At 44.0% G+C, this 11423-nt stretch overlaps 2 protein-coding genes across 3 annotated transcripts; one reads left to right on the top strand and one right to left on the bottom strand.

The window, feature by feature from the left end:
* Window positions 1-47: 47 nt before the first annotated feature.
* On the bottom strand, window positions 48-2732 carry sgcb (sarcoglycan, beta (dystrophin-associated glycoprotein)). The gene is made up of 6 exons (XM_037249703.1): window positions 2576-2732; window positions 1679-1888; window positions 1365-1550; window positions 1061-1252; window positions 851-982; window positions 48-771 (listed from the first exon to the last, which is right to left on the bottom strand). The coding sequence occupies exons 1-6, from the start codon at window positions 2723-2725 to the stop codon at window positions 562-564; spliced, it is 1080 nt and encodes a 359-aa protein (XP_037105598.1). The 5' UTR covers window positions 2726-2732; the 3' UTR covers window positions 48-561.
* Window positions 2733-3033: 301 nt separating this feature from the next.
* spata18 (spermatogenesis associated 18) lies at window positions 3034-6511 on the top strand. Of its 2 annotated transcripts, XM_037249701.1 has the most exons (13): window positions 3034-3222; window positions 3260-3366; window positions 3900-4005; window positions 4174-4289; window positions 4386-4504; window positions 4638-4721; window positions 4838-4954; window positions 5039-5231; window positions 5328-5486; window positions 5555-5730; window positions 5794-5917; window positions 5993-6052; window positions 6224-6511. In XM_037249701.1, the coding sequence occupies exons 2-13, from the start codon at window positions 3280-3282 to the stop codon at window positions 6278-6280; spliced, it is 1398 nt and encodes a 465-aa protein (XP_037105596.1). In that variant the 5' UTR covers window positions 3034-3222; window positions 3260-3279; the 3' UTR covers window positions 6281-6511. The 2 variants fall into 2 exon arrangements, with proteins under 2 accessions (XP_037105596.1, XP_037105597.1); XM_037249702.1 differs by lacking the exons at window positions 3034-3222; window positions 3260-3366 and adding an exon at window positions 3549-3828.
* Window positions 6512-11423: the final 4912 nt, after the last annotated feature.

The raw sequence follows: 11423 nt of genomic DNA on the forward strand, positions 1-11423 counted from the left end.
CACACGCCCTGAGACCTTTAACCAAAACAAACGATAAGAGGCAGCAGCACGCTGACACGCCAGGTTTTTATTCAAACAAACACGCCGTAATGTTTTCAAGCAAATGTTACAGATCTTCTAACCAATCCTCATTTTGATCGTAAAAAATCCAAATAATACTCACATTTGGTAGTATTAATTGAACATTATCGATTAACCGCGTCGTACCCGTGTTCAACATTTTGTCCGTATGAAGCGGCTCTCATTAGATTGTGCAAGATGTATGGCAAGTATCCATTCTATGTATTCCATAGAAACTTCTCATGAAGCCAATGTAATGATTGACAGCTTGAGAGCTTTGAGCATGAACTGCAGTGCATAAAACCTACTAATCACTTTGTGGTCAGTTAACATCACACACACACACACACACACACAGCTGCCAAATAAATCCCTGTGCAACCCTCCAGGATATAAGTAATAAAAATAATACTGGATGGTCAAACAAAATACTGCATTTTCCAAACGACTGCGATCATGTAATCCATGAATACAGTTTTTTTTTTTTTGCAGATGCTGGGGTTACAGTCCATGGTGTGTGTTTCGGCATGGGTTGTCTGAAGTCTGGCAGCCCATGTTGGGATATTTGACCAGCACACGGAACAGCGTCCCGTCGGCGCACATGCACAGCTTGTAGCGCTCCACGCCTTCGTCGAAGTACACGTCGCCCACCGAATTGGGGATGCGGGTGGCGTTGAACATCACAGAGCCGTTCAGCACGATGCTGTTCTCCTGCAAGCACCCGAAAAGATGAAGAAGGTCAGAAGGCACTGCATTTTGGTATGACGTGACTGCATGTACGTATACTTACGGCTCTGAGCTCAATGTCGCCGCCCATTCTGAACTCGACGGTGCGGCCCATGATGTTGACACCTTCGTTGCCGCGAATGATGGCCTTGCTATCCCCGCGGATGTTCAAGTCTGACGCGGCATTGCTGGTGATCTGAGGAGACCAGAAGTACCGGTTGAAACAACTGTACATGTACTGAGAACTAAAAGATGAGAGAAGGGAGACAATCACCCTTTCTGTGGAGGCCTTCTTGACACTGAGCACCTTGACGCCTTTGGGGAGGTGGAACTCGTGGTTGTCATAGTCGGTGCTGAAGAAAGTGGTCTGGGTGCGGGGGTCAGTGAAGGATATCCCGGTGTCGCTGACTACCGATGTCTTGTCTTTTTCCACGCTCAGCTTGGAGGTGCCCTGCTGGAACACTACCTGCAACAAGTATCAACTTTCATGTTTTCAACTGCCCTTATTTTGTCCACTAGAGGGAGCCTACGTGAATGACTGATTTGTGCTTGTGGGGAAGGTTTTCAAGTCCTCTTACCGGGTTGTTGTTGCCGACGATGAGTAGGTCTTGGTCCTTACGACCCCCCACAGTGCTTTTGTGCAGCGGATGAACAACGCCCATGTCTGCCTTCTGCTTGAAGCGCAGCAGACCCGATTCGTGAAACTCCATGCTGTCGCATCCGTTTGGACCGATGCGAATCACCGTCCATATGATCAGAGTGATCTGAAAGACAGTCATTGTAGTTACCACATTAGTGTTTTTACAATACATTGATATCATAGTGTATTTAAAAGAATATAAACCATATAACACATTTTTCATGTTTTTGTTGTTGTCACTGTATTACTCACTATAAGGTTAATCAAAGCGAGGAGAAAAAGAAGCACGATGACACACACGGCCATGTTGCCCTTGCGCCCGCGAAGACCCGTCTTGTGCAGACGCTCCTCCTCGATGGGTATGTAGCCCGCCTTGAAGTTGCTGTTGTGTTCCTTGTTGGCACCACGTCTCTCGATTGCCTTCTCTCGCATGGACTTCTTCACCGGCCCATTGGCGCTCTCCTGGAGGAAAATCACCAATGTTGTGAATGTGAGAGACCATGTCATACAACCTAACAGCTTCATAGTCTTTCAACATTCATATTAGATATTCGATTTTGCAGCCAAACTACATGCTAACAAAAAATGAAAACTATATGATTTCAAATGTACACAATTTGGAAAAAAGAAAAGCTAGGACCGCCACTGCTCTGTGGGCATTCCTTATTTAGACAAATGTGAACTTCGACTCTCTGGATTTACAATGGCTCTTTTAAACAAGGCTCATTGACACGCTTTCGTCAATGCAACAGCCCTGATTCTCGTTACATTGTGTGTGCTCGAATGTGTCTCAAACGAGACAGCCTGGCTGTGAGTGGGGCCATCACTATAAATACACCGTCCCCAATTTAGCATCATAACAGATGTAATAACCCGTTACTTATCCGCGCTCCTATATCGTAAGTTTGTCGTCACGCAAGCCGGTAAGGTAAATGTCATATTTCGACTCATTTTACATGCAACACAGCCTTTATTGGACAATTACGACACGGTAGATCAGTGTTAATCACACTGCGATGACAGCGTGCTTGGCTTGAAAAGAAGCGTTTCGGCGCATTGGGGACACACGGGTGCAACTGCCCCCCTTAAAACATTCAAAGTCGCGTCAGAAAAAGGAGAACGTAAGAATAAATTGAGAATTTAACGGACCTGCTCGGAAGCCATGTTCACCCTCCCTTTCTCAGCTTCTGGAGTGTGGTAAAGGAACGTACCACTTTCCACCACCCTACTGTTATTTTTGTCAAAACCTATCGTGTTTTTGCCGGAGGCTAACTTAATTAAATGTTGTACTGCTTTCATCTAAAGTACAGAAATCTGTAATATGTATCGTCTTGACTCCGTTTAAAAATATATTGAACTTTCGTTTCCGTAAGATGGTACGTTCCGACGCCACCAGCCAATGGCGTGAGGATACCCAAAATAAACCACATATACGTTCATATTTTCCATGACTGCTACAGTTTGAAAACAATTAAACTTAAGTTTAACATTTTCAGAATGTATTTTTAATCTATTTTCTTAACAGTCGCACGAAGCAACTTCTTTAGTTTCTCAAAAAGTGAACCCAATTGTGTAAGTTATCCAACATCGCCCTCTAGTGGATTCACATTTACTCGCACCTTTTCTTGACGCTGCGCCATTGCATTTTTGTGTCCATTTTCGAGAGAACACTGGGGAACGTTTAATTAATGGATTAAAACTTTATTAAAGGGCATCACCGGCCACATCCTCCGTGTGAGAACTCCGGGTGCTGTGAAACAAAGACCGACTGAAGATGACGTGACGTCGACTCACCTGTAAGCGGGGACAACTCCGTTTGTTTTGTTATTCCAGCACCCACGAGGAGCGCAGACATGGCAGATGCTTTAAACGCGCTGGTCAGTCAGTCCTGCTTCAACGTTTTACAAGACAAGTTGGAAAGATGGCAAAGAGCGTATCATGTAAGTTTTTTTAATGCATTTAAAGTTTACTCTTAATGCTGCAAACGTCATTTATACACGTAACGGCGGCAGCCCACGTCATGGTATGACTTCAAATGACAACATTTGCGTCACAGCCATATTCCTTACTTAATCCACAAAATGCACTTGTTTATTTAGTACCAAACATATTTACAATTTGAGTTTTGTTGCTATGAAAACGAGTTGTCATGGCTTCCGATCGGTGTATTCCAAAGAGCTTCGACTCGATTTTGGAGTGTTCACCAGCGGCTACTTCCTGTTTTGTTCACGTAAACCCGGAAGTGATGCGATTTGCCCTTAGTTTTGTCTTATATCCTTATGCGTTAAATTTTCCGCTTTATGTTATGTACCTCTGCCTTTGTTAAACAGTGAGCCAAATGAATTAATTTATGTATTACATTATTAGAGTGGGTTTGATTAAAAACTTACTTCAGTTTCAAGGTACTCCATCTATTTTCTGTGGCTTATCCCTACTAGGGTCATTCATGGCTGTGATTTTTGTGCTTCCCAAGGTGATTTCCTGTGATGAGAATATGAATCGGTGCTGTGAGATGATGGAATTAACTGCCAAAATCCAAGGGCAGCTTTTTGCCATCCTTAACTCTGTAGCTGCTGATGGTAACCACCACATAAGCTACTGTGAATGTAAAAGGTCGACACACTCCTGTCCAAATGCTAAGTTTCTTTGACATAAAAAATTAGACAAAGCATTTTAATACATTTCCACCGTTAATGTGACAATTACATTGTGTATTAGCTTTGTGTGTAACATCCATTCCTCCTCAGGTCAACACACAGACGGCGTGGCCACGCTAAAAACACGTCTGCTTCCATGGCTGGGCTCTTGTTTCTTGCTATTGCGGCCCCCTGTCCACAAAGACGCCGGTTTCAGTGTCTTGCAGGTGACATCACCCTTTAAAGCGCTGTAACGATGACCTTTGCTGAAGCCGCCTCATCACAGTTGGTGCTGAATGGCTTGAATTTTGTGTGCTTACCAGGATTTGGCAGAAGAGGAGCGTAAGCTTACAGAGCTCTCTAGCGGCAAGATGAGCGACACACAGTGGCTGGAGCCTCAGCTGTGCTCCACTCGGCTGCAGTTGGAATCGCTCCAGGCAGGGTGAGTCTGACGAAGAAGGAAAATAAAGTAAAAACAATCAAGAAACTTATCCTCTGCTAACCAATCCAGGGTCTACCTCTTGCTCACCCACCACGCACCACACCCTGACTAAGGATGTGTTTGTCTTTTTCAGGCTGGACGATGGTCACTCGTATCTGAACCAGACAAAAAGCAAAACAGCCACCACTGAGGATGAACTACTGCAACTGAAAGAGAAGTAACTGAAATACACGCACGCACGCACGCATGCATTTTATCATGGTCGATAAAAATAAATTTGTTCCCGGTGTATTGTTTTCAACCAAGAAAGAGATGTTGTTGTTTTTTTTGTAGCTTGAGAGCAGTATACTTACAAAATGACCTCTACAAGAAGAAGTTGGATTCCTGTCACGATTACGAGCGTCAGATGTCCAAGTGGAGGAATGAAATATCGTATCTGAGCTCACAGAGGTCTGATCACACTGCGACATGCATATGGTCCAAACCGGCAGTCCGCATCCCACAAGCTTTCGTGCCTTAAATCGCCTTTCCCAGGCTGGCCAGAAGCAATTCGGTGAGATCCGAGACGATGGCATGGTCGCAGCTCACCAGCTCGTCACGTCTCCTGCGCGTGGTCTCGCGCTTCAGCGACCTATACAATGTGGAGCGTAAGGAGGCGCAGCTGCAGCTTCAGGGCTACTTGAATGACTTGGAAACGGTCCAGAGGATCATCTTCATTGCCATGGTGGTAAGAGTCAGAAGAAGTCGGGCCTCGTTTCATTGGATGCTTCTGGCCCAAAAGACATTTTCATCTTTTTCGTGCCTTTCATTTGCGTCATCTTAGGAGTCCTTCAAGGCAGCCAAACTGGCTCACCGTCTCTTCAGGCTGCGCGCTCGCAAGACTCTCTCATCGTGTCACTTCGGGCCTGAAAGCCTGGAAGATACCGTGTTGGACTACATTGTTCGAAACCAGGACCTCTATGACGTGGAGAATAGTGTGGACGTAAGAAGGAACAGAAAGGCAACCTTAACTCGAGCGCCCTTGTGACTTGTGTATTTACCTTGCAACAGGAAGTACTCAGCGCTATGAACCTCAACCCTCGCATCGCTTCCATTCCAAAAATCAACTTCTCCGTGGCGCGCCCCTTAATTAGGGAGACCTGCAAGCTGGCCTTCACCATGCAGACGTTGGACCCGCCCATTGACTTGGCCTTTGCCAATGATGGAGAACTTTTCATTAGCAGCAAGTATGGCACAAAAAAAAAAAAATCATTCCAAAATCCACAAATTTAGTCCTACTTGTTGAACAGGTACCGGCGCAGCCCCGACTCGGACCTCTCGGCCCAGCTGGTCTCCTACCACGTGTGGCCCGCTCTGATGCAAGGCGGAACCGTGCGTGCCAAGGGTGAAGCCGTGACCAAGAAAGGAACTGTGGTACTGACACACCATTAGTGCAAGTAGAGAAGTTCTGAGTTCTGACGCGTTACTTGTCATCATGTTTGTTTACAGTGGATCAGAAGCCCGCTGAGCTTCGTGCGCTCACGCTCTCTCAGTCCAACTCGCAATCTTGTAAGTTAGCGACTGTGATGCTAGCGCTTACATCTCAGAATTTAAATTTGTTCCCTGAAAATAACATCAGCTTTTCTTGGAGCTGGTTGGAATAGCTTTGAAAAAACTCTGCAACAATGAATTCATTATTGCTTGTTAAATGAAGACTTCCTTTGCTCTCAATTGTTTCAGACGTTTAACGACAGGAAAAGATTGTCTCCGGACGCTCTCTCCGCCAGCTGCCTCTGAACTCTTATTGGATCCATGACAGGCCACAGTTTGCGTTAGTGTTGGCTCGTGAGTGAGTGATTCGTTCAAAACAACGATTTGTTTCATATGACTTCAACCGGTAGATGTCGGGAATGCGCATTAAAGCTGGTTCCACCTTGCCGTAAAACAAAACGAAGAAGAAAATGACGTCACTTCCCGTTCACGAAGGAGTCATGAATTGCATTTCCCGTCGACCAACGGAACGGAGCTGTGAGTGAACGAGTCAGTGATTTGCATTTCCAGTTCATCGCGAGAACGGATCAGTGAGGGAACGAATCCTGACTTTCCCGTTCGCGAACGAGTCAATGGGTCAACTGCGTTCCTTCCCGTGCATCAACGGATCAGTCCGTGAACGTGTTGCGTCTCCCTCCTGGCGTGAACTATGTAAGCCAGAATGTAGATTTACGATTTGCCAAGGAAAGAAAGACCCACTCACTGAAACACCACTTCTTTTATGCACGTTTTCTCCAAGATAACGGCTAACTTTATTGTAACAACGGGGAGATTATGCTTCTCTTTGGGTAATTTTTATTTTATAACACTTATAGTAGTTCTTAACGTGTATGCATATATACGCCTAAATATTGTTATCCAATATATCTACTGCAATTCCACATTAGATTGCTGGTTTTAAATTTACTTTTATTATATTATAATAATATTTATATATTATTATTATTACCTTTTCGAACAGTGATGTATATTGTTTGTTTTTTATTGTTTTTATTCTTTAAATCATGTTCGAAATAAAGATTCATTATTATTTTAATAAACATTTATGTTAAAACTTGTCTGGTGTTTTATTCCTTGTTTTTATATTCGCCAATTAAAACATAAAAATCTGACATTTGGTTAACTGCTTTATGACAATATGTATGTGTTTTACGTTATGAGTTGGTGTCCTCCAAAATAAATGTCGGCATAACTGATTTCTTTTTCAACCTTTTATTCAAACACAAACACATTCTGTATAATCAACTGCAATCCAGCAAATATAAAATTAAAACATCAATGTAGGCATAACGTATGTCGGCTGGCATAGCAGCAGCGCTGTCACTCACTCGTGAATCTTCGCGAACGAACCTGAAAATGACGGTGTCCCTAATGGAGTGTCCGAGTGACGTCACAGGTCAAACAGCCAATCAGAAGGTGGGGGTGAGGGCGGGTGTGGCACTTTTCACTGTCATTTAAGCTTTGACCATGATTTTTCCCTAATGAAGTGGCCTGTTATTAGGTACACCTGAAAATGGCGGCGTACCTAAAGTGTCCGTGTGACGTCACAGATCAAACAGCCAATCAGAAAGTGGGGGTGAGGGCGGGTGTGGCACTTTTCACTTTCAGTTAAGCTTTGGCCATGATTTTTCCCTAATGAAGTGGCCTGTGATAAAGGTACACCTAAAAATGGCGGTGTACCTAATGGGGTGTCCGTGTGACGTCACAGATCAAACAGCCAATCAGAAAGTGGGGGTGAGGGCGGGTGTGGCACTTTTCACTTTCAGTTAAGCTTTGGCCATGATTTTTCCCTAATGAAGTGGCCTGTGATTAGGTACACCTAAAAATGGCGGTGTACCTAATGGGGTGTCCGAGTGACGTCACAGATCAAACAGCCAATCAGAAAGTGGGGGTGAGGGCGGGTGTGGCACTTTTCACTGAAACCAGGGGTGTCGACCTCCATTCCTCGAGGGGCCGCGTTCCAATATGTTTTCCAAGTTACCCTCGTTAAACACACCTGCGTGAAAAGTTTTAGCCACTTTCACGTTCTGCAGGGGCTAAAACTTTTCACGCAGCTGCGCTTAACGAGGGAATCACACGGACACTCCATTAGGTACACCGCCATTTTCAAGTGTACCTAATAACAGGCCACTTTATTAGGGAAATATCATGGTCAAAGGTCACAGGTGTCAAGCTCTGGTCCTCGGGGCCGCGTTCCAATATGTTTTCCAAGTTACCCTCGTTAAGCGCACCTGCGTGAAAAGTTTTAGCCACTTTCACGTTCTGCAGGAGCTAAAACTTTTCACGCAGGTGCACTTAACGAGGTAATCACACGGACACTCCATTAGGTACACCGCCATTTTCAAGTGTACCTAATAACAGGCCACTTTATTAGGGAAATATCATGGTCAAAGGTCACAGGTGTCAAGCTCTGGTCCTCGGGGCCGCGTTCCAATATGTTTTCCAAGTTACCCTCGTTAAACACACCTGCGTGAAAAGTTTTAGCCACTTTCACGTTCTGCAGGAGCTAAAACTTTTCACGCAGGTGCACTTAACGAGGTAATCACACGGACACTCCATTAGGTACACCGCCATTTTCAAGTGTACCTAATAACAGGCCACTTTATTAGGGAAATATCATGGTCAAAGGTCACAGGTGACAAGCTCTAGTCCTCGGGGCCGCGTTCCAATATGTTTTCCAAGTTACCCTCGTTAAACACACCTGCGTGAAAAGTTTTAGCCACTTTCACGTTCTGCAGGAGCTAAAACTTTTCACGCAGGTGCACTTAACGAGGTAATCACACGGACACTCCATTAGGTACATCGCCATTTTCAAGTGTACCTAATAACAGGCCACTTTATTAGGGAAATATCATGGTCAAAGGTCACAGGTGTCAAGCTCTAGTCCTCGGGGCCGCGTTCCAATATGTTTTCCAAGTTACCCTCGTTAAACACACCTGCGTGAAAAGTTTTAGCCACTTTCACGTTCTGCAGGGGCTAAAACTTTTCACGCAGGTGCACTTAACGAGGTAATCACACGGACACTCCATTAGGTACACCGCCATTTTCAAGTGTACCTAATAACAGGCCACTTTATTAGGGAAATATCATGGTCAAAGGTCTCAGGTGTCAAGCTCTGGTCCTTGGGGCCGCGTTCCAATATGTTTTCCAAGTTACCCTCGTTAAACACACCTGCGTGAAAAGTTTTAGCCACTTTCACGTTCTACAGGAGCTAAAACTTTTCACGCAGGTGCACTTAACGAGGTAATCACACGGACACTCCATTAGGTACACCGCCATTTTCAAGTGTACCTAATAACAGGCCACTTTATTAGGGAAATATCATGGTCAAAGGTCACAGGTGTCAAGCTCTAGTCCTCGGGGCCGCGTTCCAATATGTTTTCCAAGTTACCCTCGTTAAACACACCTGCGTGAAAAGTTTTAGCCACTTTCACGTTCTGCAGGAGCTAAAACTTTTCACGCAGGTGCACTTAACGAGGTAATCACACGGACACTCCATTAGGTACACCGCCATTTTCAAGTGTACCTAATAACAGGCCACTTTATTAGGGTGCATTAACAAGGGAATCTTGAAAAACATGTTGGAATGCGGCCCCGAGGACCAGAGCTTGACACCTGTGACCTTTGACCATGATATTTCCCTAATAAAGTGGCCTGTTATTAGGTACACTTGACAATGGCGGTGTACCTAATGGAGTGTCCGTGTGCTTCCCTCGTTAAGTGCACCTGCGTGAAAAGTTTTAGCTCCTGAGAACGTGAAAATTAGCTAAATCTTTTCACGCAGGTGTGTTTAACGGGGGAACTTGGAAAACATATTGGAACGCGGCCCCTCGAGGACTGGAGGTCGACACCCCTGGTTTAAGTGAAAAGTGCCACACCCGCCCTCACCCCCACTTTCTGATTGGCTATTTCATCTGTGACGTCACTCGGACACCCCATTAGGAACACCGCCATTTTTAGGTGTACCTAATCACAGGCCACTTCATTAGGGAAAAATCATGGCCAAAGCTTAACAAAGTGAAAAGTGCCACACCCGCCCTCACCCCCACTTTCTGATTGGCTGTTTGATCTGTGACGTCACACGGACACCCCATTAGGTACGCCGCCATTTTTAGGTGTACCTTTATCACAGGCCACTTCATTAGGGAAAAATCATGGCCAAAGCTTAACTGAAAGTGAAAAGTGCCACACCCGCCCTCACCCCCACTTTCTGATTGGCTGTTTGATCTGTGACGTCACACGAACACTCCTTTAGGTACGCCGCCATTTTAAGGTGTACCTAATAACAGGCCACTTCATTAGGGAAAAAACATGGCCAAAGCTGAACTGAAAGTGAAAAGTCCCACACCCGCCCTCACCCCCACCTCCTGATTGGCTGGTTGATCTATGACGTCACACGGGCACTCCATTAGGTACAGCACCATTTTCAAGTGTACCTAATAACTTTATGCATTTTTTGTACGTGTCAAGAATGTGTATTTGACTACTTGCTCTTTATTTTGAGGGACACCAACACATATTACAGAACGTAAAACACATACATATTGTCATATAAAGCAGTGAACCAAATGTCAGTTTTGTTTTCATGCTGAAAAAAATAAAAACAAGGAATAAAACACCAGACAAGTTTTAACAGGTTTTAATGTTTATTAAAATAATAATAATAATACAAGTAAATTTCAAACCAGCACTCTAATCTGAAATTGCAGTAGATGTATTGGACAACAATATTTAACTTGAATGTACGACCTTTGTAATGCTTGTGTGCTTTTGAGTATTTTTGTAACAATACACATCATTGTTTCCCAACCTTTATTGTGGCTGTTATTTTGCTTTGGAAGAATGTCACAAAAAGCATTGCCAAGAAAACAATAACTACAGTAAATAATAGTAACAATAACCTTTGTGGCGCTTGTTCCATGGTGCAGTTTCTTGTTTCAACAGCAGGTAGTACTGCTGCTCCATCAAAAGAAACAAAATAAAATGAGCACGTAAAAAAAAAAAAAAACTTACTATACAAGGTCATTGAAAGCAAAAAACATTCACGCATTAATCTTATTCTTTGTTTTTATTTAAAGTACACCCGCTATTTTGACTTGTAAATACTCTCACACAATACATTCTCAATGTTCTGACCCTATACAATGTATAGTATACATTCTCTTCTAGTTTGAAACCCTAATCCCAATTTGGAACCCTATTCTCCTCCTCCTCCTCATCATCATGTCTTGAGGCAGCGCTCTCCTTGCATAACATGACTGAAAGTGCTTTCTCCACCAATCCCATGACTTGTCCAAGCAAGAAAAACAGCACTCTGTTGCACGCTTAACTCTTTAAGACATCCTTTAAAAAAAAAAATAATGTTGCTCATTTTTACATACCATAGCAC

This window comes from Syngnathus acus, chromosome 4 (assembly GCF_901709675.1).
Source record: "Syngnathus acus chromosome 4, fSynAcu1.2, whole genome shotgun sequence".
Taxonomy (NCBI): Eukaryota; Metazoa; Chordata; class Actinopteri; order Syngnathiformes; family Syngnathidae; genus Syngnathus; species Syngnathus acus.